At 44.4% G+C, this 27745-nt stretch overlaps 3 protein-coding genes and 1 long non-coding RNA gene across 4 annotated transcripts; 3 read left to right on the top strand and 1 right to left on the bottom strand.

Annotated features, from left to right (window-relative positions):
* The first annotated feature begins 11902 nt into the window (after positions 1-11902).
* Positions 11903-14626, top strand: LOC129595680 (uncharacterized). Its single transcript, XM_055492761.1, has 5 exons — positions 11903-12546; positions 12807-12919; positions 13048-13320; positions 13394-13567; positions 13825-14626. The coding sequence occupies exons 2-5, from the start codon at positions 12871-12873 to the stop codon at positions 14343-14345; spliced, it is 1017 nt and encodes a 338-aa protein (XP_055348736.1). The 5' UTR covers positions 11903-12546; positions 12807-12870; the 3' UTR covers positions 14346-14626.
* Positions 14627-16356: 1730 nt separating this feature from the next.
* LOC129595709 (uncharacterized) lies at positions 16357-17791 on the top strand. The gene is made up of 2 exons (XM_055492791.1): positions 16357-16505; positions 16706-17791. The coding sequence occupies exons 1-2, from the start codon at positions 16451-16453 to the stop codon at positions 17665-17667; spliced, it is 1017 nt and encodes a 338-aa protein (XP_055348766.1). The 5' UTR covers positions 16357-16450; the 3' UTR covers positions 17668-17791.
* A 327-nt stretch (positions 17792-18118) lies between these two features.
* LOC129595707 (uncharacterized) lies at positions 18119-19942 on the top strand. The gene is made up of 3 exons (XM_055492788.1): positions 18119-18195; positions 18396-18592; positions 18775-19942. Exons 2-3 carry the CDS (start codon positions 18436-18438, stop codon positions 19761-19763), a joined length of 1146 nt encoding a protein of 381 aa, XP_055348763.1. The 5' UTR covers positions 18119-18195; positions 18396-18435; the 3' UTR covers positions 19764-19942.
* A 6739-nt stretch (positions 19943-26681) lies between these two features.
* LOC129595718 (uncharacterized) lies at positions 26682-27745 on the bottom strand. Its single transcript, XR_008691361.1, has 3 exons — positions 27606-27745; positions 27327-27461; positions 26682-27033 (listed from the first exon to the last, which is right to left on the bottom strand). It is a non-coding gene; the product is annotated as an uncharacterized LOC129595718 (long non-coding RNA).

Here is a 27745-nt window from a genome sequence, read left to right as displayed (position 1 = left end):
ATCCGTTCTTCCGAGTATACGCTGACTTGAAAGGACCTTTGTTACCGACCAAGAAACGGGGATATAAGTATATAGCGGTGTTCATCGATCAGTTGACGAAATACGTGATCGCGGTACCGATGAAAACAGCAACGGCTAAAGAATTCGCTAAAGTGTTCGTAAAGCACGTGATATTGGTACACGGAGCACCGCACATCCTACATACGGATCGCGGACGACACTTTACAGCTGAAGTATTGGCAAAGGTCACCAATGTGTTTAAGATTAAACACACATTCGGAACGGCATATCATCCAGAAGGTCAAGGCCAAGTTGAAAGACAGATGCAGACGATTGCTGATGGCTTGGCGCAATACCTGAAAGCGGGAAACGAAAGAAAGTTCAATAAGTACCTTCCATATGTTATTTCGGCGATGAACAGAGTCGTGCACGCCACAACAGGATATTCAGCATACTATATGCTACACGGCAGAGAAATGACAATGCCGGAGGATGTGGTCACAAAAACGAATATACCGGATGATTATGGCACTCCAGACGAATGGGTTGAGACCATGAAAAAGAACTTGACCTTTGCCGAAGAAGTGGCGAGATGTAACATCAAAGACGCTTATGAGAAAACGCGGAAATTTACAATAAGAAGAAATCGGAACCGAACTTCAAAGTGGTAGATTTTGTATTGATACGATTACCAAAGGATACGAAACAAGGGAAGAAAGAAAACCAATCGGACTTTAAATCGAAGTACGATAAAGTTTGGAAGATTCTCAGTTTCCCGCGACCAAACGAAGCCGAGGTCATTGAGCAGAACCCGAAGAAAGAAGCAGACCTAAAAGTAGTTTCCATTGATCGCTTGAAGCCATGGCATCCGCCATTACCCGACGAGAAAGATTCGCAACGAACGTTGAACGAAAAAGAGACGGAAGAAGCCGAGCATGCTTCGAAAAATGGTACCAATCAATTTTTCGAACCACCTCTGCTACCTGAAATGGAAAAAGTGGATAAGGGCACAGAGCATACTCCTCAAAAAGAACCTTTTTTCGAACCACCTCTGTTATCTGAAATGGAAGAAGCTCAGACAAACGGGAAGAAAAGTAGAGACAAATCTACAAAGAAAAGAAGAAGAAAAAAGAAAGAAGATAAGGACTTCGAGACGGCAGTTACAATTAAGCTGAACGCAGAAGCTGGAAATTTGGCAGAAAGGTCACTGGAAAAAGAGACCGAATTAGGTTCCAAAGTACCAGAGCGTACTTCCGAAAAGGTTTTGCAACAATCCTTTTTCGAACCACGCACTGCTACCGGAGATAAGGGTGACCTTTCGAAACGGCAAACTGGCGCTGAGATATCAGAGCGCGATTCGAATTTTTTCGAACCACGCACTGCTACCGGCAATGAGGATGACCTCATAAGAAAGAGAGAAGAGGAAATAGAGGCGGTCAAATCAAAAGCTGAACAATTGGGCCGTGATATAGCGAAAGCAATCAAGGAGCGAAAGGTCAAGCAGAAGAAGAAGAAACCAACTCCTACGGAACTGCTAACACAGAAAGGCGAACCTGAGGATGCAGCCGAGAAAGAACTCCTTGATCGGATAACTAAAGGACGCGAGAACAAATAACCACATAGACATAAATAAGGGGTCACATTAGATTAAAAATAGGAGTTGGGAAGGCAAAAAAAAAGGTTACCACTGTGCAAAAAGTTAGCCTTTATTGTTTCATTTTTATAGAAGGTAAGCACAGTTAATGGAAAGACTGGAACGGCAAAACTCGGATAATTCTGATTCGGAAAGTATTGGAAACCCATTAAAAGCATCGACACCTATAAGAATGGAAGGTGAATACGGCTACGACACCTCATATGGTGAAGGATCGATGTCGTCAGTGGGAACGGCTCAGAATGAACCGGGGACAGTTCAAGGAGGTTACTACAGCGGCACGGGATATTACATGTACCACGATCCGGGACAGCAGACGAATTACCAGGACACGGTTAACTGGGTGCACCACGGCTCACCTGCTGGAACCCAGTATTCGGGACAAGCAACGGGCGCCCCTTATCAACCGTACCCGGGATCGTATACCCCACCGGCGGGACCATCGCAGGCGATAATGGGACCAGCGAGAATGCTGATGCCGCCACCACAACAGACTACACCGAGTCGATTTACGAGACATGGGGGATTCAGCGGAATGCTAGTGACCCCAGTACAGTCACAAAGGTCATCTCCGATATTACCGCCTTTTCCGGAGACGGGAGGCTTGTCATTGTCGGACATAGGAACGCCTCGCATGAGAACACCGCAGCAACTGGGAGCGCAGCGTCCTCATCGTAATTCGCCACACAGAGGAGGAAGGCGACCGAGAGGCATTCTACCATCACTGGGTCCCAACTTGGATCAGACTGGACCAGATGGATTAAGGCTTACGCCCCCAGGCGAACCGTCAATACATGAATACGCACCGAAGCTTCCTTTGGATTTGAGAGACGATGACCCGAACTTGAATTTAATAGTGGATAAAAAGGAAAAACTGACGGAAACCGATTTAGAAGCCATTCGCGACTTCAATCGGAAATGCCGTGACCTTTACAGAATCCACATGAGAGTTGAAGATGAACACGCATGATACGGAAAGTTAATCAGTCTGGAAGCTGTCATCAAACCATGTCACATCGCCATGAAAGATAAAACGAAACAGGTTGAAGCAAAACGTAAAGAATACGCAATACAAGTTGCATCGATGTGGCAGTATCATCCGACGATAAAAGGTAGACAGTGGCCGGTGACTGTTGAAAAGATCCTTAGGTATCTCAAAGTGTTCCCGGAAACAAGACAGATGCCGACTACCAGCGTCGCGGGCCCATCCAAATCCACAGCTGAAAAAGACGCCTCGGTCGACGAAATGACGGACGAAGACCTTGTGGCAACAAAGAAGAAGATCGATGCCGTATTAACTGAACGAGCAGAAAGGTCACGGGCCAGCTCGACTGCAGGATCAGTACGTGGACGTACTAGTTCGGTTACAGAACCATCTAGCGGTACCACGAAGAGTGGAAAAAGAGTAAGGTCACCGACGATAAGCCCAAAAGAAACTGACAAAAAGGAGCAGCGTACCAAAAAGGTCACGACGACTAAAGCACCGCCGGCTAAGCCACAAGGCCCAGTCCTAGTGGGTAGAAAGAGTGCGCCACCCACGCCGGTTGGAACAGAAGGTCAGATTCGATTCCCGAAGTGTAGAAGTTTTACGGCCAAATACACTGGGACAGACCATAAAGAATATAAGGTCACGGCGCGTATAGTCGATAAGAAAAAGAATAAAGAGATCGACTCGTATAATCCGTTCGCGGATAGGTCAGTTAAGGATGCCATTGGGGAAGAATCAAAAACGGTAGTCAACGAGGCGCTACAGTTTGTTCCCCCGGAAGAACGCCATAACCCAAGAGTTCTTATTCAGATGATGAAGCACGTGGTATCTAAAGTTGCGAACGAAGAAGATGCATGGATCCGTATCAAAGTGGGTACAAATGACGACCACTTGACATATACATACACCGTGGACGGCAAATTGTTAACCAAAGAGAGGACCCGCTCAAAGTCGACGGCAGATCCAGACCCAAAGAAACGATCGTTGGATGATTATGAGTCGACCTTGAGATATACAGAGGCGACAAGCAGAAAGGTCACCCTCAGACTTTTCGCTGGTAATGGAGAAGTAGTGGAAACTATAACTGCAGTGATAGTCGACCCAATAACAGGAGACCCGATCCCATACGCTCCATGGGATGTATCAGAAGAAAGCGCCCGAAATGCGAATCAGGAATCCATTGAGCAGTTATGGGACTTGATACCTGAAAGCGACCGGACAGACCCTGTAGTCCAAGCAAGTACACTGATCAGTATGATGAGGCATCGGGCGGAGATAGATGAAGCGCATTTCCGGCTTACAAGACGGATGGAAGATGGATCGTATAAAACGGTTTTTTATGACGCAAAGAAAAACCCTTTGTGGGAGGTCGCCTCACCGGGACAGAGGAGAGAAACACCACACTTGGAAATTCAGCCCCCGGCACAAGAAGGCGGAGCCGGAGAAATGGAAGAGGCCCCAGTCGTAGAAGTCGAAGAAACTGGAGGCGCCAGACGATCATCGAAGCAAGATGAGTCGGAAGATGAAGAAGACGACGCAGATTCGGCAGACGCATCAGCCGAGGAAGATCAAGAAATAATTGCTAGGCATAAAAAGCCCTCAAAGGAAGTCAAACCGAGAAAAGCGCTTAAATTGGAAGAAGCCATGAACCGTGAGAAGCCTAAGAAAGGCGATTTCCTAAAGAAACGAAGGGAAGCGGAAGAGAAAAAGAAAAAGAGTGGTGATGAAAGCGAGGACACAGCAACCCAGAAAAAGAAGACGGAGAGCACGAAGAAGGAAAAACCGCCGTCTCATGATGTCGAAATACTGGACGAATCAGTCGGCGAAGTTGAAGAAAGGTCATCGACACCTACGACTTCAAAGAAAGTTATCCAATCGGCTACATCAAAATCAAAGGTCACTGAACCTGACTCGCCAAAACCTAAAGGAAAGGTCATAGCAGTGAAACAAGTCGTCCCCATTGTTATTTCGGCATCCACGCCAAAAGAGCGCAAGGATAAACAAATTCGTGAAAAGGCGAAGCGGGAGACGTCCCGTGAATCAGAAGCATCGGAAGTGAGCCTCCCAAGCACTTCGACGGTCAGTGCGAGGTCACATGCGGATTCGAAGACAACCCGGTCAAGGACCACAGAACCAAGAAGCCTAGCGGAGGCCTTGGATAAAGGGAAAAAAGCAAAGAGCGAACCCGTTAAAACCAAAGGAAAGGGCAAGACAGCCATGAAAGTCGATGCACTGGCAATGGTCAATTATACGGAACCGGATGGAGAGAGCGAGTTGGACTTCACTTCGGACGAAGAATTCGATGGTCCAGACAACGATAATTTGACCACGGTCGATGAAATCATCAACGCGTATAACGGAGCGGAGAAAAATTCCACACGAATAAGAACAGCATCGGTGACATCGAAATTCAAAGCGGGCCTGAAGACTTATTTGAAGAAACAGCGTCGTAGCTTCACTAAACGAAAGTTCGACGTTGTATTGGAATTCGCACGGAGCGCAGGGAAACTTATCCAGAAGCACCCAAACTTGTCGTATAACGCCAAGCTGTTCAGACCTGCCAGTTCGGATAAAGCGCTGACTACTCCGAATGAAGCGGTCCCAATGCGAGTAGAAAGGGCAATCGCAGGAATGACAAGCCCGTTAGGGTCAACAAGCCATCGGATCAGCCAATATATTAACGCAGTTTGGAACGATGGGAACGGAATGATAAAGGAGATTCATACGGCAACCGAACGCGTACTGCCAAAGTTGATTAAACAGAACGTCCTTTCCACAACAAACGCAAATAAAGGACATCCAATCCGATACACGAGAGTTGGTTTGATACCACCGGAAAGACAGATCCACTCTCATATGTCTGACAGTCAGGATATGGAAAAGGTCACAGTCCCATTGAGTGGAGATCCGTCAACTCCGATATTGAATCAGATTGCGCAGAAAGCGGCTGAAGAAGAAGCGGCGAGGCTGAAATCACAAGCCCCGAAAGTGTCGAGGACAAAAGGACCAATGGACTCGGAATCGGGAAGTGACGACGATACTACGATAACGGCTCCTTCTGGACCTGCGACAGAAAAAGACGAACAGTTGAAAGGTCAAGAAATATCTGGATCTACCGCGGAAATTCAACCGAAAGGTCATGGGACTTCAGATAAACGGGAGAACGAAAAGGTCATGCTCCCGATGGACAAAGCAGCTGCAGAAGCAGAAGCGGCCTCTGGGCGACAGGTGTTTCAGAAATCATTGTTCATACCACTAAAGGAAGTCTTTGAGAAAGAGCGATCGAAGTCAGCAGGTGAAGTGGGAGGTCATGAGACTTTGCCGCAAGAGCAAAAAAAAAGACAGCAGAACCTAAATCGGCGGGGTCATCATCAGGATCATTGGCAAAGCTGAGGATTGACGAAACAGCGACAACTGACCCAACGAACTCAGCATCCTCCCAGATGAGTAGCGGTACGCCAAGAAAGGAGGCTACGGATTATACGTTAGGACCAGCATTGGACGTGAATAATCGTACATGGAACGAAGTCCAGGCCGCGCTCCAGGTCATTCGAGAAAAAGAAATGCTTGGTACGGATCTGAAAAGACTAGTCGCAATAAACTCGAACGGAAGGTCGTCACTTAACATGATGAACGAGCCCTGAAGCGAGCATACAAGGAAGGGAAGTTGGGATGTAAATACAATAAGGACAACAAAGTTGTTTACTACCTTCCGAAACAGGGTCAGGAACGAACGCCCAGATTGAAAATGGAACTGGAGGCCTGGAAGATAGCCATTACAAACGTGGCTTTGGACGCCATCGGTGGTACCAATGGAGCGTCATGGAATGACCTTTCGAACTTCATGGCCGTCAATTATGAATTGGGAGAGTTGAATATTGAAAGCGATAAAGAGTGGATTAAGAATGCCGTCGAAGCCTTGACCGCAGACGAAGTGCTTCATATTAATCCAGATGGTCGAATTGACTTCAAGCCGTATAAACCACCGGCGAAGGAATCCGAGTAAACGGGACGAGTGTAATATGCAGCGAGTAATGAACCCTGCATATTACAGAAAAAGCATAAAATAGTTTAAAACGAAAGAGAAAAGTGTTACGAAAGGTCACTTGAAAGCAGTACTAGGACTAATAAAAAAGGTCACAGTAGTCAAAGAGTGCTGATAACGTGAGAAAGGTCACCACGTTACAGTGATATAAAAGGCAGCAGGAGCTAGGAAAGTCTCAGCTCAGCAGCGGAATAGGCGTAAAAATGATAGAAAAGCCTTGATATGGATAGGAATGGAAAAGATTGACGTGGAAAAGGTTACTATGACGGATTGTTTTATAATTGCAGATTGAAGCGGAAAGATGGCACAAAAAGGTCAAGCCACTTCTAAACGTCCAGGAACGACGGCAGATATCGATCGGTCTACGGGCTATAATCCAAAGTGTCCGGACTGTTCACGGAATAACAAAATGGTTGATAAGAAATTCCCGTGCTATACATGCATTCACAAGCTGGAGGACCCACATATTGTTTCACTCGTTGGGATCTCGGAAGCCAAACGAGGGAACCTGGACGTCTTCCGCAACCTGATAAGCGCAAGGAATTACGGCAGCATCCCAGTGGAAGAGCGAATGCTACTTGAGGATCGCTACCGGGAAGCGATCCGGAACAACGAACCTGGTTGGGATGGCACCTTGGAACCGTTGAAATGCCCACAAACAGACGCGTATCGGAAGAAGTTCGAAGAAGACCAAGAGAAGATGCGAGTTCAGCAAATGGAAGATGAAATCCGCGCGAAAATTAATGCGGAAAACAAGAGAGCAAGTGAACAGGCTGCACGAGAGACGCTGCCCAGCACATCGAGTTCAGCCGTACCCACAGCCAGCCTAAACGAAGAGGAAGCGCAGCTTACCCGTCAGTCCCTCATTATTCAAATTAAAACGATAATGAAAGACCCAGCCGCTATGCCAGACGAGGTATTAAAAGCGCTACTGCGGGAGAAAAAACGACTTCAAGACGGATTTGCCCCAGCGCCGTATATTAAGAAGGAAGTCGAAAGACGTATGAACGAATTACGTAAATCTCGCCAAACTGAAAGCGATGTGCTCCAGGCACTCAGAAGTTTCAAACGGGACGAAGGTTTTATTCGACCTCGATCGCCTCCGCATAGAGAAAGGTCACGCGGACATTCACGCGAACATGAACGGACTTCGGAACGACGGAGTGAAAGGTCACGTCAACATTCTCGGGAAAGGACACGTGATTACCACAGCGAAAGGTCACGCGAACGCTCCCGCGACCGAGATTACCGTGGCGGAAGAGGATGGGTGCGCCATGGAGACGAAGTAACAGAAATGAGTATTCAGAGGAAAATCGATACGGCAAAGATCTTGGCAGCCACAAGAGAACGTGAAGAGAAACGGCGTGCGGAGACATTCCGTACAGAGCCTGAAAAGGAAGGGCATCAGGTGCCGATGGGAGTTGCCTTCCGGAATCGCAACGTCAGAATGTCAACACCTGAAAGGTCATGGGACAAAAGACGCGAACAAACGCGGAATCGAACACCCGACCCACGTGATAAAAGATGGCAACAGAGGGCTGCATTTTATGCGACCTTTGACTCGGGCGCAAGCAAAAGGTCATCAAGTGCGGAAAGGGAAGATTCACCTCCAAAGTATCAGCGAATGGCGTCAACAGTCCATGTAGTGACTCCAATTGTAAACGCGGTTCAAGAAGACGACGCGATGGAAGGAACTAGCTCAGTTGTGGAAACCGCATCTCAAGAAAAAGTGACGCATCGACGTAACGTAATTCTTGATAGTGACCTTCAACTGGCTACACCACCGAGTGTTGAACCGTCGCAGCCTGAGTCAGGAGAGCGACGTGAACTAGAAGGTCAACGTGAACCGGATAATCGTCGCCAAGCTGATCAGCGACTGAACTCCAGATTCAATAACCGACGTCCTGAATGTATTGATATGGAATATAATACGACTGATATTGATGAACAAACGGTCGAAATTTGTCGATACTTTGGAATTGAATCGGATTCGGTTGAAGCTAACAAAATTGGCACAATTCTGAGACAGCTGAGCCAATTCTTACTTGACTCGGGTTATGCGAAAGAAATAAAAGAGGGAGTGGAACAAGGAATTTTTCGCCGGTTATTCATCCACCGCGATTCGGCACGAGATTGTTATCTCCCTATCAGACGGAACGGATTACACAGTCTAGTGGATCTGAGTTTATTGGATGTGCCATTGGATACAACTGACCCGGTCGGGATGACACAGTTCTATTATAGAGACTATCCCGAACGACAAGAATATGTGGCTCAGTTTGTACTGCGATATGTAAACCCAGCCTTCAAGTTGCTTGCAGCAAGAGCATCGATAGGATTACAAGTGGATCCTAAAGACTACGCCGCAAAAAGGATGGGGCAAAAGGTCTTTGCTGCACGACTGGCACATTATAAGACACAGAATCAGTTGGTATCAAATACGATGAGAGACGATATCCCACCACTTTTCCGATCTCACGTTGCTAAATTGGGAGAACCGATGGAACATGTCAGCATAGCTCATACTGCTCGGAAGGCGCTGAAGAAGTGCAAGACACGAATGGAAAAGGGCAATTTGACACAGCGCCATGCCTCTCAAGTTGAAGAAAGGATTAATAAGATCAAAGATTCCCTGGGAAGTGACTACGTTGAACCAGCGGACGGGGTCGAAACGTACATTGACGAATTTCTGGTGAAGAAAAGTGACCGACGCCCGGAACGCGCTCCTAACCAGATGGGACGACGCGGCATACGAAACCAACAGCTACGGGATAATCTCGCCGAAGTAAAACGCCGTCTGGCAGATGACCCTGATAACCGAAGACTGCGACTGGAAGAAAATGATGCGCGCCATCGGCTAGAGGCAGTTAAGCGCAGTCGTCAAGGGAAAGGTCGTGGCCAACGAGAAGTTGACCCGGCAAAGGTCATGGAAGTTGACTCCATGGAACCACTTGACCGCACGTCAGATCGTAATCAACCAGAAAGCGCTAAGAAGCGCCCGCCAAGAGATGGTGAGGGCGATTCAAATGAAATGGAATAGTGCTGATCGTTAGGATCACACTATTAAAAGGACGTCTACGGCATTTTGTCGGTACGTCACAAAGATGAAAAATGGTGTTGTATAAAGGGCGTGACATGTGACATGTTAACATTAACTGTATTTGTGTATTTGTTGTTTGCAGCGTTTATAGCACAGAATTGCCTAAAGAAATCATGTGGAATATCTATTGGGGTTGAAATTGATTCGGTCTATAAAGCCGGCCCCAAGGGAGTAGTTACGGCAGTTAGCCGGCTCTCCTCCTTAAGCGATTCAGTGTTATAAATTGGCAAGAGAAACTACGGTAATCAAGCCGGATCTCTTGAAGACGAAAGCGGGCCACAAGCGGCGAGAAAGAGAAAGACAACAGGTGGAACTTTAATGAGGTAAACTTAATGCGGCAGTCGGCCGGCCTCATCAGAGTTGCTACGGTAAACCATACCGGCAATCTCTCCAAGCGACTCAGTGTTATAAATCAACGAGAGAAATAGCGGTAACCAAGCCGGATCACTCGTACCGAAGTTGGGCCACAAGCGGCGAACAAGAGTAAAAGACTAAATGTGGAAATTTCATGGGGTAAACTCAATGCGGTAACTAGCCGGCCCCATCAGAGATGCTACGGTAAACTTTGCCGGCACTCTGGCCGCTCGAGGCATGTTGAAGTTGGATGTGCGACGGAAAGGTCAAATTGCAAGTTTTACCAGGGAGGCAAGCAAAGAAGTGCTTGAAAGCCGCAGAAAATTGGCTAAGTCCCTCCATGACCTTTAACGGAAATTTGAAGAGAAGTCGGATGACCTTTGGGACCATTACCGCCCAAGAGAGTCACCGTATCAGAATTCAAGTCGCATGACCTTTGGGACTATTAACCCAAAATGAATCGCACATCTCAACGGATCATTTCAACAAAGGATGACCTTTACCAGGGAGGAAGCGAACTACGCTTGTCTTCATTGACGTCCCTCCATGACCTTTATAGATCTCATTTGAAGTCGTACAATTGATACGCACCTTATTCCAAAGATGAAGCAGTATTCCTAAGTCGTACTTGATACGCACCTGATTCTCAAGCGGATTGTGATGAACTCGCATTACGGATGCGCAGGATTGCTCAACAGAGCGGAATGGGCCAAAGTGCGGAAAACGGTGGACAGGACCTGTGACCTTTATGAGTCAGAAATGGAGGATCCTAGTCAACATTTGATTAATACTTTCGTTGATCTGTTTAACTGTTGATCTGTTTTATGATAGTATTTTTATAATTGGATCTCTTTATTCACATCGTATTATATGGAATTGTGCCTTTATGGAATTGATGTGATAAAATGGAATAAGAGAATTTGATGTTTTTGAGCACGCACAGACACCGGCGACCGTCGTTTTCGTGGATTCGGGAGTGTGTCCAGCCTCACAGGAGCTCGGCATCCCCCCAGAGGCATGTGAGCGGGGGTTCACTAGCGTTCACGTCCGCAACGCTACGCCACTGGATTACGTGTCTGTGTTGTGTCTCGCTTCTGATTGGCTTGAGTTGTGTTAGTGGGCGCGGCATAGCACGTGCTGCACAGTGATGCACACTGTTGAATTGGCTCTACGCTTTACGATCGAGCTGCGCCGATCAGTGTTGATTTTTGGTTTTCCAGACTTTCAATATTATTAAAAGTCAGCGATTTACGGTGCGACGTTTGTGTTTCCGCATAGCTCGCGATCCATATCGTATCGCTCGCTTCCACAGGATAGATTCTGTTTCTGTCTCTGTCTCTGGACCCATTCTGGATCTAGCATTAGAAAACTAAAGCTTTGGGCAAAATGCCTAGCCAAGCACAGTCGCGGTTCATTTTAATAACTCAACATCCCTGCAGAAAGTATAAAGAATCTCAGGATCAACGGTCATTTAGGAACGTAATGAATGGATAGCGCAAGCAATACCACGACCGGAAAACTGTTGTTATTTTGCAGTCACTCTTTTCAACACTTTGGTAAGAGCAACAGTCAATAATTTGTAATAAGCTCATTTTTTTCTCAAGTATGGGCAGCATTGTAAATTTAAGGCCGCAGTAATGTGGTGAAGTAATTGAAATTTTGCTCTACCCGATTAAAGCATTTAATAACAAATTAGGTTTGTCTGGCTGGGTTTTGGAATGTGAGCTTTCCGATTACGAAATTATTTATTATGAGCCTCGAGCTATTTTATTGGTTGCGCATTTATGCACTATATGGTTGTTTCCTTATACATACAGTAGCACCTTTTGCTACTGATAATTTCTCTAGATCTTCGCGAAAACTGCCACTTCGCATATCACGTATTAGAGCCTTCTTTGAACGAGATCGTTTACCCCGTGATTCCAGCGATCCTCTCTTCGCCAAACATTAGCACGGATATGTGCAATGAACCCGGATACGTCGGGTGGAGCCGAAGGACACGGCAGCCAGCAGCGTGCGCAGTTTCATTATGCACCCGGCTGAGTGTCGATTGCACCCGGATGCGACTTCCAAGTGTAGCTTTTGCAACCAGTGGATAACGAGCGATGTATGGTTCATCTCATTGTTCTGGTTTTTATTCATTGTCTTCTTCTTCTGTTTAAAGAAGCTGACATACTCGTATTTTGGCATCCTAAAATGCCTCGCAGTGCCGGCAAAAACTATGCAGGTGCATGCGTATGTGCTACATCCACTTGTGAGTTGCTCTGCCCTCCACTTTCTTTTGGCTGGCCTCTGGAGACTTGAAGTGTTGTCTCGATAAGCATAAGCGCTGCACACTTGCAATTACTCTGTCAGGCGGATCATTTACATCGATTTGTTATCTCGGCATTCGTGAACAACGAAAGGTTTGTTTTAATCGGGCTTTCATTTTCCCGTGAACCCGCATGCTGTATCTCTATGTGTGTGTGTGGTTCTTTCAACTTCTTTGGGAGTCCTCAGGCCTGTATACACATCCGTGTCTTGTTTATAGTGCACAACGGTTCAAACTTTTTCTGATTGTTTTCTTTTCAGTCGTAACCCTTAACTGCCCACTAACGCTCATTGCTGACAACTTGAAGTTATTACCTAACGGTTACTGAAGTTATTGTTTGACGCAACCATTTAGGTTAAAGAGCGCGAGACGTCGGCGCTGGGGTTTTGCCGGATTTGTGATCGAGCTGTTCCAGATTATGAAAGTTAGAGGTTCCCAGCGGCGCTCCAGACGCCTCGCGCAAAACGGTAGAAGCAGATTCAGTAGCATAATATACGCACACTGGGATTGCTGAGTGCTGACTAAACTCAGTCGCCGACATGTCCTTCCCTTCCTTCATTAGGTCACGACTCATGATCATGTTTTTTATTGCTAGCTATCGTATACCATAGTGCTGCGGAAACAGCCCGCGACGATCGTCAATCCCCGGAATTTCCCGAACCTAAAACTATGCCCACCGATTCCCGGCCAGACGAACGCCAGCAATGGCAACACGTACCACGCAAAACCACCGACCAACAGCGAAAGATGATCTACACGATGTTCCAGCAGGGTATCAGTGGGCAGACGATCGCATCGCGCGCTGGGGTCACGGACCACCTAGTCTACAGGGAGCTGGTGCTGATCGGTGAAACACTGTCGCAGCGAGGTACGCTTTCAATTCTCTCCAGCTGTAAACAAGCCCTTATGCCCTACAATCTTCGGTTCATTATTTCCAACAGGAGGCAGGAAAAGGGATTCGAGGGTCACCCTTGCAAAGCAGCAGTTGATAATCCAACTGTTTAACGAGAATGTAAACATTCTGAAGATTGCTCGCCGCGTCGATCATTGCGCTCGCACAGTGTCCAATGAATTGTATTTGGCTGGTAAAGACGTCCGCCAGCGCCATCTTCAGCGTAAGGTTCCTAATTTAACGTCAGTTACTCTATACCATTCACCAAACTGTTCGAATATTTTTGTTAATTATCTATCAATAACCCGCCTTGCTAAATATGCATACGCTTACCGGTGTGGCTCTACGCACCGTGGTATGAAACATCAACCTTACTATAATAGTACGACTTACGAGTAACCCGAAGAATTTGTTTACCGCGAATCGATATTAAGCCAGCAATTTATCATGCATTTATCTAAAAGTGCAAAGGTATCCTAGAGCTGCGGATCGCTTGGAAGAGGAGAGCGGCCAGGGATCACGTGTCTCGTCTGCACGGGAAAACCACTCAGAGAACTCGGCCACCATTGCGCGGGAAACCATCCCCAAACGAAGATACTGCTGCTGTCGAAACGTTTCCAGTTAATTCGGATGTTAGAACCGATTACCACTCCGAATCTGTCATCAAAACGGAGGACACTAGCGACGACAATGGTTCGACTGGACAACCCACGCACCAATACGAAGCAAAAAACAACTCAACAGAAGACCTCAAACCGACTTTCAAGGAAATCATCATCAGTTGTCATGGTTCGGCAGATCAGCACCGGTACCGCTGTAACGCATGCCATTTCCTGTCGGACGTCGAGCAGCACCTGGTCTCCCATTTTTTCAGCCAAGACCATCAACGTCAGGCGCGTAATGCTCATCTGGTGTGCGCCGATTGCCGGTTTAGGAGCAGCCAGACGGTCAAGATGGTGCGTCACTGCCTGAAGCATTCTGCTTCCGCCCCACACCACTAAGTTTTCGTTTCGCGAGGCTACGCAGTGGGGAGCAGTGTCTCTGAAACATTTCTAATAGTGTAACACTAAAAGCGTTGCTGACTGACTGTTGGCTGTCTAATTAGCACTTGCCCAAAAATTCTTGCTACTAACAGTCAGCAGCAGAATTTTAGGACAACTGCCAATTAAACTAACAGCTAACTAGGGCTCTTTCTGTTTGTAAAGCAGGCGTCGGCCATTTCAACTGACTGCAGGCAATGCAGCTGATAGTTTTATGTTTGACTTATACGTGTTTTAGCACCCTAAAGTAGCGGGAATCAGTATGATGTTTTATACTCTAAATAAATGAATATGATCTACGGTACGGAAGTACCGTTGTTAACAAATGATACCAGAAGAAAACCTCACCAATGCTTTCAGTATGAAATCACGGTTGATAATATTTTGACTGACACGCAGTTCTAAATTAAAATAGCGGCTACTGTGATAACGCAAACACAACCCGCCCATTCGGTTTTCTGCTAGAAAAGCCAGGGATATAAACAAAACACACAGAGAAATGTTCTGTACAAGAAACTGTGAACACTACCTTATGATCAATAATCGATGGTGGCTGTAATTTTCTTTTCCTTAGGTGCGCTTATGGTGTGTTTTTTTCTTCCGGTGCGCTACGTAATTTGGCCGGTTAGCGTTACGCTGAATACTCTGCTTGTAAGACCGCTCATGCAGCTAGTGAGCATATTAATTTTGGTGCCAGCGGTGCCTCTCTACTACATACTATCAATTAGCCTACATGTACTCGGTAAAAATGTGTCGCGTGGAAGTTGTGCCAAGGAAATCGAACAAATACCTGAATACGAAGAAATTCCAGATTAACTGAAAAGCAAGAACCACAGTCAGTCACGGCGCACGAAATCGTAGCATCCAGGGAACATTTCTAAGAGAAATTAGAGAATGTATCCGCTAAAAGCAGCAAAAAGACCTTTCGCACTGATACTACCCGAATTAAATTTAAATTGCAATCAAAGGTCAGGACCATTGTTTTCGATCAATTTAGATTAGCTCATACTATTTTGCCGCAGTGAGAACAAATTTGCGGCACTGTAACTGGTTGGTTATTTCTCCGCACACTGCGGCTCGTTATCCATTGTCTGTTTTGCCGCAGTGCGAGCGGCAGGTTTGCTATTTTGCTAGAAGCACAAGATTCGCCCGTCCCGTGTCGAACTCGTCCAGTTTTTGCTCTGCTCCAAAAATCAACAACGGTTAGATTCTAGCTTCAAGGAGTAATATTGTGGTTAGAAAAGTTTTTGCGATAGTCAAAATTGTTGCACGCAAACTTTTTCGTCTAACGATAGTCGTTGCGGCAACAGGAACTACACAGCAAAACGTTTTTACACTGACTCAAGGTTCCGCCGATTTTCTCAAATTTAAAAATGAATTTCAGACTTTCCAAATTCATTTTAAAATGTTAAAACCGCTAAAACCTTAGTAAAGCAAATCATCGTAGTAACGTGCCTTTGCATACAACATTTGTAAACAATCGGTCTATAGCGTGACTTTTGATGCACGGCAATGCTTTTGGTCCTTAATTAGAGCAAAAGTTTTATTCTATTAAAGCAGGAAAAATGTCTTCAGATAGGTTCTTCAGGTCTCCCCACCACATCGGTTCAACGATGATCTAAGTGAATACGTCACAATCCAAGAGGTGACCAACAACGTTTCACTTCCCTGTTCGCAGAGCAAAGACAGCGAGAAATTTGTACGAAATGCTTGTGTTCACGTGCTGTTTATACGAATCCCGTGCTGGTTCCCCGAGAACACATTTTGCGGGTCAGTCTGAGCGGAAGGATACTCAATAGCGAAAATCATTCAACAGTCGTTAAGGACTGTGCGTTTTAACACAGAAACCCATTAATCAGCTGTGCTGATTACAGCTCCCGGGCAAAATCACGGATTCGGCAAAGTGATACCGTGATCGATGGTTCATGAATCAGCACGCACGAACTTCTTCGTCAGCAGTTATTGTTAACACGTACATCTTAGCGTCAGTATGCTGTACATTTAGTACTGGTATAATTATTACAGTACAGATACTTAGTGTACTGTAATCTATTCGTAACTTCAGAATGGAGAGATTACAACACGGATTTTTACTTATGTTCTTACTGAGTAACATGGGGGGTAAGGCAATTCATGACAAATTTCTCAAGCTTTTAATGATATTATTAAAATATACCTAATCTTCTAAATGATTGACGAATAATCTCCTGCCTCTCATTTAATAAATCTCTTTAATAATTATGGCATCAGCTGTACCTTGTAACAGTGATTTAATAATACATACCCAGGCGATTTTATATTTTTTCTGGAACCTTTTTTAGCAAGCTTGGCAGATGGCGGCCAACAAAATCCAACAGCAGACAACGCGACTTCTTCCGCCACGACATATCCTTTGCGAACGGACTTACTGACTGTTGAGGAATGCAATCTCTATTGGCAATATGGGATGGAAAAATCCATGTGTATGATGGTCTTTAGCAGCATCTTTTGTGTCGTGGATGACGAACATCCTCGCCAGGATCTGATGCTAAACACGTACTTGGACGTATCTTGTGTATGGAAGCGGCATGCACTCGTGGCCAAGACCACGAAGCGCGTGCGGGAAATCAGCCCACAGCGTGCCGTGTTGCTGAATCTGTTCCAGTACCTTGAAAGCGAAGATCCACTTACGACTGATGTAGTCGATCCCGTTCGCAATCAAATGATACACCTGGGTGTTTTCGATTGTCAAGCGCCGAATGCTACCGCCCAAGTGTACGAACTGGGTAATTTTCCCAATCTGTACGATTTTGAAATGAATAGTTGCACTAACTTAACGATACGGAAGAAAGATTTCAGCCGGATGCCGCAACTAAGGATGGTTACCTTCTACATAACCTCCATCAGTGCGCTAGAACCGGGCACCTTTACGGATATGCCACACTTAGGCAGCTTGATACTGGAGAGAGATTTTATCACGGCGTTATGGAATATAGGTAATCCCGAAAGCGCTTACAGTAAATTTGCCACCGACGAATATCTCGACTATCTGTACAATCTACACTGCGGCTGCTCGTTTGCCTGGTTGCGCAACTTCTTGGAGCAGAAACCCTTCCTCATAGAAGAGAAGAATGAAGGCGAAGTGTTCATAATTGGAAACTATTTATCACAAGCCGTGCAATTTCATAGGAATCATACGGATATCCTCAGTGTGGATTGTTCCAAAGATATCACAGTAGAAAATGTTTATACCGGTCATAAATTTTCTTATAATGCATCTTACTGTGATAGTCAATTTGCTTGAGTAATTTTGGATTTCCTCTTCTAGCTTTGATTTTAAGTCAGTATTATGGCTTAAAATAATATTTAGGAATGGATGATATGCAATCGTTTTAGACGTGTTTACTTTTCAGTGCTGCATTTAGGATCGGAAACTACTTAAATGAACACTTGAAATGAACAATTAAAAATTAGTTAGTCACTTAGCGCTATTAGTTTCCAACAACTCCGGAACCGGAAGTAAAATTTTTAGTAAAAATTAAGCGCTGGTAGTAGACTTGTCTACCAAAAAGCAACGATATAGGCCGTCGCAATCGCTTACGGGTGAAGTATTGGTTGTTCGGCAAATTTGTGAGGCCGGTTGCCGGATCAGCACAGATGCAGATATTAATTTATTACCGGTGATTGCTGCCGCTGTAATAGAAAAGTGAGCAGCATGTGGATTTCGTTAAAGCAAACGGAATAAACACATGGAGTTTCAAGCAATTGTGGAACTGATGTGCACTATATAAAACTATAGAATTCGTTTACAAGATAACATCGTTAGTAGCAGGTGAAGCCGTGTATATATATGCATACCAAAGCTCACGTGCCGCATATGAACAAATTGCACGTGCCTTTTCTTGTTAAAACATTTTCGGGGCCATACATGTGCAAACAGATACATATTTTTATATACAGTTATTTGGCACCGTAATGTAATTATTATGCTTCGTAATACGGAAATCTATAGCGTGGTAACTACTGCTGCAGGCAGAAACACGGATTCGGTAAAGTTGGACGATGATTCAGCATGCAGGAATCTTTGGTTAGCATTCATCGCGGATACATCCATCGCACACGTATTACAATAATGCGACGCGTTTACTCGGTTAAATCGACTCGAACCTGCAACATGGAAGAATTGAGATACGGATTTCTGATTTTCTGTTTAATCAGCAGCATGTACGGTAAGGCAGTTCGCTGGCATATTACGATGAATCCAAAGCATACGATTGCAGGGTTGCAACGTTTATCAAAACATTGGAATAATTTTTTGATTATTCCACTTCAAATGCTTAATGCACTAAGTCTTTTCAGAATTAATAATTTAAAAATATAATAATGGTTTATCTCATGAAAATCTTGCCAGGTGGGCTGGCTGATGTGCACACGGACTGCAGTAAACAGAATTCAACAACATCAAACGATGCAGTTACTCCAACTACGCAGTCTACGCCATATCCTTTTCGAGCAGATTTGCTTACGGTGGAAGAGTGCAACCTCTACCAGCAATTCCAGGAGGAGAATTCCACGTGTTCGATGATTTTTAGCTTCGATACGTGTGTCGTGGATAACGAACATCCTCGTAAAGAACAAATGGGAGCCACATACGTGCAAATACTGTGTATATACCAGCCTCGTGCACTGATCGCTAATACCACTAAGCACGTCCGGGAAATCAGCCCGCTGCGTGCCGTACTCCTGAACCTGTATGAGTGGAAAGACGAAGAAGATCCAGTTACTTTTGATGTAGTTGAACCCGTTCAAAATCAAATAATTGACCTGTGCATTCTCGATTGTCGATACCCGAATACTACCGCCAAAGTGTACGAGCTCGGCACTTTTCCCTATCTTTACAGTTTCGCTCTCAATGGCTGCGCCAATATGACGATTCAGAAGAAGCATTTTAGCCGAATGCCGCAATTACGGATGATCGCCTTCTATATGTCCACGATTGAGACGCTGGAGCCGGGTACTTTTACGGATTTGCCTCTTTTGCGCAGCCTGATACTGGAGAGATTTTTCGGCATGGTGTTAGCAACTGAAAATGATCCAAGCCAAGCTGCCATGTACAGTCATATAGGCACCGAAGACTATCTTGACCGACTGTACACTCTGCACTGTGACTGCTCGTTTGCCTGGTTACGCAATTTCTTGAAGCGGAAACCATATCTAATTGAAGCAAAGGTGCCGGGTGAAGTGTTCATCGTCGGAAACTATTTGTCAGAAGGAGTTGAACGAACTGGGAATGGTACGGATGTCTTCAGCGTGGACTGTTCCAGAAAAATCACCTTGGAAAATGTTTGGACAGGCAGTGAATTTTCGTATAATACAACTGACTGTGACGTGGCCTGTTGATCTAAGCGCTTAATTACGATTTTGTCTCCTCCCGTGGTTGTTTGTGGGAAGAAAATTTTGCGATAGTGTGCTTACAAGTTGCTTGCAGTCGCTTTGGACTCCGTAGCTTTGCAATGTTACTAACCAAAACGACCTAATTAAGGACGTAAGAGCAAAAGAGCAAAAGTAAAAAGCTAATAAGCAACGCAAATTTCAGTGTTTCCGCAACCGGAAATAAAACTACTGAATATTAATAAAATATGTGATCAACTAAAGCTTTGGAAAACTTCGGATACAATAAAGCTGCGGTTGGTTTACAGCAAACAGAATTATCTGTGGAAAGCTGAATAAATATGTTTTTACAAAGTCCGGTTCGACGTCAAATTAACAGCAGTTAAATAATGCCGCATAATTAATAATCCGGAACTAGCACTGATGTGTCTACTAAGAAGAAACGACACAGACTGCCGCTTCCGGGCACAAAATATCGCTGATTTGGCAAATTTGCGCGGTTGACCGACGGATCAGCCCGCATGGAATATTTCTCAGCGATGATCGTTGGCGCTTCTACCATAAGTGCTGAAAATTACTCGACTAAATTAATATTGGTAAATTAATCCGAAAGCAAATCATGGAGGCAGTGCGCTACGGGCTTTGTATATTGTTGCTTATCCAAAGAAACCATGGTGAGATATTCTTTTTGCTGATACTATTTTCGTTAATATGTATTACTCAAATAAAAACTCTGCGCATATATGTCATAATTACAGCAAGTTTTTGTTTTCCAAAAATTTTGTTTTACACATTTACTTGTAATGAAGTACTGTATATCTCGCTCACTGAAGTAAACGATTAGTTTTCACGCACTGATGCAAAACATCTGCAGGAGGGCTGGTTTCTTCGAACTCGGGATGCAACTGGCACAACCTGTCTGGACCCAGCAACGTTGCTTCTTCAGCCGTGGAGTCCTATCCGTTTCGAACAGATTTGCTGACTGTGGAGGAATGCAATCGCTATGTGAAACTTGCGCTAAAGAAAAAAATCTGCGCTTTGACAACCGGTTTATACGATTTGTGTGAAATAACGGACGAAAATCCCCGGAGATCCGAGATGTTGAACACGTACGTTTACATCGGCTGCACCTTCGAACCCCGTACTGTAACAGCCGAAACCATCAAACGTGTCAGCCAAATCAGTCCGCAGCGTGCAGTCTTTGTATCGTTGTTTGAGCGCCCCGATGAAGAAGATACGGTCAGCGCTGATCTTGTCCAACCTGTCCGCGACCAGATAATCGACCTGGGCGTTTTCAATTGTCATTCACCAAATGCAACGGCCAAAGTCTACGAGCTTGGCACTTTGCCCAACCTGTTTAGTTTTGCTCTCAATGACTGCCAGAATTTGACAATCCGCAGAACTGATTTTGGCCGAATGCCGCAGTTACGGATGATTGCGTTTTATGTTACCACTATCTCTACACTGGAGCCGGGCACCTTCACAGATTTGGTTCATTTGCGTAGCTTAGTGCTGGAGAGAGACTATATCAAAGCGTTATTGAATAAAGAAAACACTGCCCACGTTTACAGTTCTTATGCCACTGACGACTATCTCGACTACTTGCACAACCTGCACTGCAATTGCTCGTTCGCCTGGTTACGCAACTTTCTGGAGCAAAATCCGTTCCTGATAGAGGAAAAGGATCCCGGCGAAGTGTTTATAATTGGAAACTACTTGTCAGAAGGTGTGGAAAGAAATGGGAATGGTACGGCTGTCTTCAGTGTGGACTGTTCTCGCGATGTTACATTGAAAAATATTTGGACAGGCAATAAGTTTTCGTATAATGCATCATGTATTACTGTGACCTGTTAATTTAACGTGCCTAAATCTGCCCCAGTTTTAATTTTTCCTTTCGAGTTAACGATACTAGCACGGATCAGTGATGGCTTAAAATGGAATGGCATCAAACTTACCTTGCTCTGCATTTATATATGTAATTGTCGCAGCAAAATGGACTATTTATGCATTCGAGAAACAGAAAGATAACGATTAGGCGCTAAACATTGGCCACAGGTTTGAAACCGGAAGTAAACTTGGTTAGCCGTATTAACTTAAATAATCGCACCTTGAGGCAAAACGCCTTGAAAATACGAGTAGTTGGTTGGACATAAAGTGAGTTCTCTTAGTTAGGCAAAACACAGACACTTTTCCGGCAAAAAAAGATCGCTGCAACGATTTTCAGTGGTGTTTGTACAGCTATACTGTAATCTACACTTTTAGTTCAATTCAAGATAAACATGACTAAACTTAAGTGCGGACTTTTTATTATATTAGCTATCCATAACGCGCACGGTACGACATTATTAATATTGTACGACGTTAACCTTTTAATAGTGGAACGGCGCTTTCTCGGAACAGTTGCATCGTATTTGGTAACATTAACATTTTTGTTTTCTGAAAATTCGATCTCACAAGCGTATCTGTACCTGTTAGTAACAATTAAGTCTTTGTACTGTAAGAGCTTTATTCAGATATTAAGCTTTGTTCAGATGTTAAGCTTTTATATCGTTCAGACAGATATTAACGATAAGAAAATGTACCAGCTTTACCTTTCACAGTTGCATATTCACACAAACACGTATTGTCTAAATTGTTGCTAGACTTACAAATGCATAAAGCCAATGAGTAAATAAAATGCTGGCATAATTAAATAATATCAATCATGGACATTTTGTACAGAAGTGTCTGCTAATACGGATACGACCAGCAACAAACCAATTCCAGCAACAGTAAGCGATACGGTTTCCCCGGACACGACATTCCCATTTCGGACGGATTTGCTAACGGTAGAAGAATGCGAGCTGTATGTGCAGAATTTCAAGGCAGAAAAAATGTGTCCCGTGATATATCCCACTGACGATTGTATCGGCGACCCCGAACATCCTCACAATTACGAAATGCAGCAGACGTACATCGATATGCGCAGTATGTACTGGAACCATCAGGTCGCTGTGAACACCACCAAAGGTATCCACGAAATCAGTCCCCAACGCGCCGTTCTCCTGGATCTAAAAGAGGCTCCGGGTGAGCACAATTTGGTGGCGGCCGATATTGTGGAACCTGTTCGGAATCAGACAGTCCACATATTTATTTCCAACTGTGATTCACCCAATATCACAGGCAAGGTGTATGAACTGGGCTGGCTTCCCAATCTGTACACTTTTGGGGTATACTACTGTAACCACATGACGATTCAGAAGAGGGATTTTAGCCGCATGCCGCAAGTACGCATGATTACGTTTTATCAATCCATTATCAAGACGCTGGAGCCGGGCACATTCACCGATTTAGTCCATCTACGCACTCTGCTACTGGAGGCGGGGATAGCTGGAACTTTGCAGTACCACGCAAATCATAATGGTACTAAAAGCGTCTTTCCCATTGGCGATTACCTTAGCTCTATTCACGCCCTGCATTGCGAATGCTCTTTTGCTTGGTTCCGCCGTTTCATCTTGGAGAAGTCCTATTTAATAGAGAGCAAAAATGCAGGCGAACTGTTCGTAATTGGGAATTACATATCATTTGCTGTGGAAGGAAAGAGTAATCAAAGCACGGACGTTCTGAATGTCGACTGCTCGAGAAATATGACCCTGAATAATCTTCTTACCAGCACTGAGTTTTCATTCAATGCGCCATGTTAGTTTATATCCTAATGAGTGCGAATTTTTGTTATACTGTATATGTCGTTTCAGTGGTTCTCATTCTCATCGGGGAGAAGTCCAACTTACAACAAACAACAAACATACAACAACAAACAGGACAACCATACAATGCATACAAAATTCTAAGAAAAGTTTTCCGCTCTCACAATTTTATTCACCGAGCACTCTGATATTGCGGAGTATGAGTTAGGAATATCCGATTTTATCGAATCCGAATTTCGAATAGATAACCGATAAAGGGTAACTATCCAAAACGTTCGGATAAGGATTTGTATAAGAACAGCTTGCCGCAGCATTCGGATAGGGTCGGATAATGGCTACCTGCCCAAACTTTATTAGTATTCGTGATCACCTAAAAAACCAGCGAGAAGAAAGTAGATTTTGTCTCTGTAGCGTATATACGTGGTTCAGTGTAATTTCCGTTTGGGTTTGTTGACGCGCAAGTGTCCCTGTTACTGGCCGAACTGCATATGAAATTCCTTACCACTTCCGTGCAACTCTTCCTCCGATAATTTGAATAAAGCAAGTCCTGGAGTTATTTGTGGATAATTTGATAATGCCGCGGTGTGTATCTGTAGGCCGATGCACGCATTTGTAAAGATGTCAAAATGATTGACACGCAAACAGTAGAATTTTATTTGCGGTTGCAATCTCCATAGAAATGCGGAAGAGTTTAAAGTTATCGGTCCCTTAGGTTTACTAATCAAAAATTTTTGTATTAGCAAAATGATTGCTCAAATAGGCAATAACGCAACCACATTATACAACATTACAACGATGAATGGAGGCTGGACAGCCCCATTCTGTTTGAACGTGTCAGTCACATTAGCGGCCTTCACTTTAAACTCCTCGTTAATCATTTTTCACACTATCCGACGGTCGTATATCACCAACTTCACCGTGTACGTTTTAGCGTTGTTTGTCACTAACATTATACTTCGATACATGACTGGTGTAAAATTGTGATGTTTTTTGATTATGTAACAATACGATGTTTTTTGATTATGTAACAATACGTACAGGTGAATAAAGAGTACTGATTGGTGTTCAGTCGTGGTTATTGTACGCCGAACTCTACAGCATCAACATCGGAATCTACGGCTGGTTGATGTATATGGTCCTCAACTACTGCCAAGTGAGCCAACGCATGACCAGCGTGGGACCGGTATGGGCGCATATTCAGATGGCTGTCAACCGATTAACAGCCATCCGGTGCCCCGTTCTCTACCGTGCACATCATACGAGAAAAGCCGATATAGCTATCTGTTTCGGCACTGTCGTATTTGCCCACGTTATCTCATTGCCGTGATTCGTGTACAGCATCGCTTATCGTTACCGTCCTATAACGCCCCACGTCGGGGTTGTTGAAGACAACGTGCAAGCTTTTTATCACTGGATGCGCGCCGATAATATCATGAATCGCATGCTGCCTTTATGCCTGATTGTGGGCATTTACGTGTACGTGTTTATGGATCAAATGCGACGACGGAATAATGTTTTTGCGCATTCTGGACGAGAGCGGAACCTGGCAGCGGGAAGCAATTCCATAGAAATGACCGTGCCCAGTGCCGATTCGTCGGCTGCAGTTGTGGCTGCGCAACGCAAGGGAGTGATCCTCGGGAGTGATAAACAGCTGATTGCAGTTCCTTTGACGTGTTCGCAGTTTCATACGACTGTCTTAGAGCTTTGTACCCAAAACTTTATTCAGTGTAAGATTAGCACTTGTGATTTGCGTTAAATTTATGTGCCAACGCCAGGTAATAGTGGTGGCTACGTAAAATAATCAATTTTCGAGTTTTTGAAATATCTGGCTATTAGAATATGTGGGATCATAATTTGTTCAAAATCTAACGTAAAAATGATCTGTGTTTGAGAAAAGTCGAAGTGCCGTAGTAAGTAATATTATTTTCGGTTTTTAAAAATTCAGTATAACCGAAAATATTTTGGCTAGACGTGTTTGGTGATATGGATAAGACCACGTCGACCAGCAACCCACATAGTCAAGCAGCATCACGCGAAACGGTTTTCCCAGCGACAACTTTTCCATTTCGGACCGACTTGCTGACGGTAGAAGAATGTGATCTGTACGCCCAAAACATTAGGTCCAGAGCCATGTGTCCAGTGATTAGTAGCAGTGGTGTGTGTCGTCAATGATGAACATTCTCGTAAGGACGAAATGCTGAACACATACATAGAAATAACATGCTTATACTGGCACCAAATTGCTGTAAAAACCACCAGGCGCGATGTGGTCGACCCCGTGCGGAACCAGACGGTTTTTCTGTCCGTCTCGCATTGTGAATCGGTCAACATCACCGGTAAGGTGTATGATCTGGGATGGCTTCCAAATCTGTACAGCTTTCAAATGTCCAGCTGCGACAACGTACCGGTTGAGAAGAAGGATTTCAGCCGCATGCCGCAATTACGCATTATCGAGTTTATCTGGTCCAGTATCGCAGCACTCGAGCCAGGCACGTTCACGGATTTAGTCCATCTATGTACGCAGTCTACTGCTGGAAACATTACTGGTCACAGCGTACCAGTACGAGAAAATTCACAATGGTACCAAAAGTCTTTTTCCAGTTGATGGTTATACGAATTACATTTATGCTGTCCACTGCGGCTGCACGTTTGCGACGTTTCTTGTTGGAGAAACCATATCTGCTTGACAAAAAAGACCAAGGTGAGCTTTTCGTCATCGGGAATTACCTGTCAAATGCTATCGCGGGAAAGCGGGACCATAGTACGGAAGTGCTGAATGTAGACTGTTCTAGAAATGTTTCCCTGGATAATCTCCTCACAAGCACCGAATTTTCGTACAAGGCGTCATTTTAGATTATGGCTTACTAAAATATGCGCATTTTTGTCAGAATTCGGTTCTCTGGTTCCCAAGTTCAAGAAGTCTACTTTTTATCGTGTAATACAAAATTTTATAATGGGTTCAATCTCTTTATATACCGATTAGCGCATTGATATCAGTTTAATGCGGTCTTTCAACAATGCCATAATTATTATTGATTTTGCTGTACATTGTTGCTGTAAAAATCCTGCCATGTAGTCAAATAACTACAATCCGTGTTTGGTGGAAGCTGTTTGGTAATGATGCAGCATGCGGCTGCATACTTCGCTTTGTATCGCATTCCGACCGTTTTGAGAATACAGTTTCACGTTCCGTCCACCCGATCGCACTCTTAAATGGAACGTAAAACTGTATTCTGACAACGTTCGGAATGTGAAACAAAGTGAAGTAGTGCAAAATTTGCTTCATTAGAAAGGATTGGAAAGGGAAGATTAAGCAGACATCTATAACAGGACAAGTGAATGAAAATGCCGACAGCATAATTATAGAACTCAGTGCTGGCGTTACTTGTCACAAACGAGATGGTCACTGGCACAGTGATAAGAAGACACTTGCCTAAAATAAACTTACGGCGGAAAAACGACGTTTATGGTAATATTACACAGAGATGCCGCGATGTCGTAGCAACATCTTCCGGCGCAAGAAAAAGGATTTTCACGGGCTACTTGACAACAGAATCCATGCAGAAGCTGACACTCATGACCCCACGAGCAGCCTAAAACGAGCGCTTTATCAACAAGGTTCACGAAAACATTACTGGCTGTGGATACCGTTTTTTCTCCTTTCGACCTAATCATAAGTACTGCAGTACTAGGGTAGTACTTATTCAAACGGTTTACGCAGTCACATTTGTCATTTTTGCAAAACATTCGTCATTTTTTTATCATTTTCCTCATTATCGGTCTAGCAAAATGCCACTTTCGAATTAGCAAACCGCTTATTCACGGATTTGAGGTTATGAGTGAAATCAATAATTCAAAACTTCTGAAATTACAAGTTTCTACATACTCCCGCATGCGATCAAGCTCGGATTTGTGTCCGCAGAGCAACTCCAAGGATACTGTACTGTTGTTGTATTCAGCGATGCAACGGTCGATGCAGGAGAGTAATCGGTAGTGGGCTGACATAACACGCCGACAGGCCCTAAGAATTAAATGCAGCTTTATTTTCGTTGAGTTTGAGTTGCAGAATCCAGAGTGTGAATACAGGCAAAATGGCATAATTAAATATTCGCTTATCATACTGCATAATTATGATACTACGTAAAGCCGCACTTAATAATATTACCTGATATAAAAAAAATCCAGCTAAATAAAACTGAAAATAACATTTTACAACCGATCTCGTTCAATTCGTCAGCGGTGCTGTTTATTAAATTTGTTGCCTTGACTCGAAAAAGAAGGTGGCTTGTAAAAGGCAAACCGAAC

The sequence above is a fragment of the Paramacrobiotus metropolitanus genome, unplaced genomic scaffold, assembly GCF_019649055.1.
Source record: "Paramacrobiotus metropolitanus isolate TYO unplaced genomic scaffold, Prichtersi_v1.0 Parri_scaffold0000081, whole genome shotgun sequence".
NCBI classification, from domain to species: Eukaryota; Metazoa; Tardigrada; class Eutardigrada; order Parachela; family Macrobiotidae; genus Paramacrobiotus; species Paramacrobiotus metropolitanus.
Note: the sequence above shows the minus strand (reverse complement) of the source record. Positions and strands in the feature narration are given on the sequence as shown.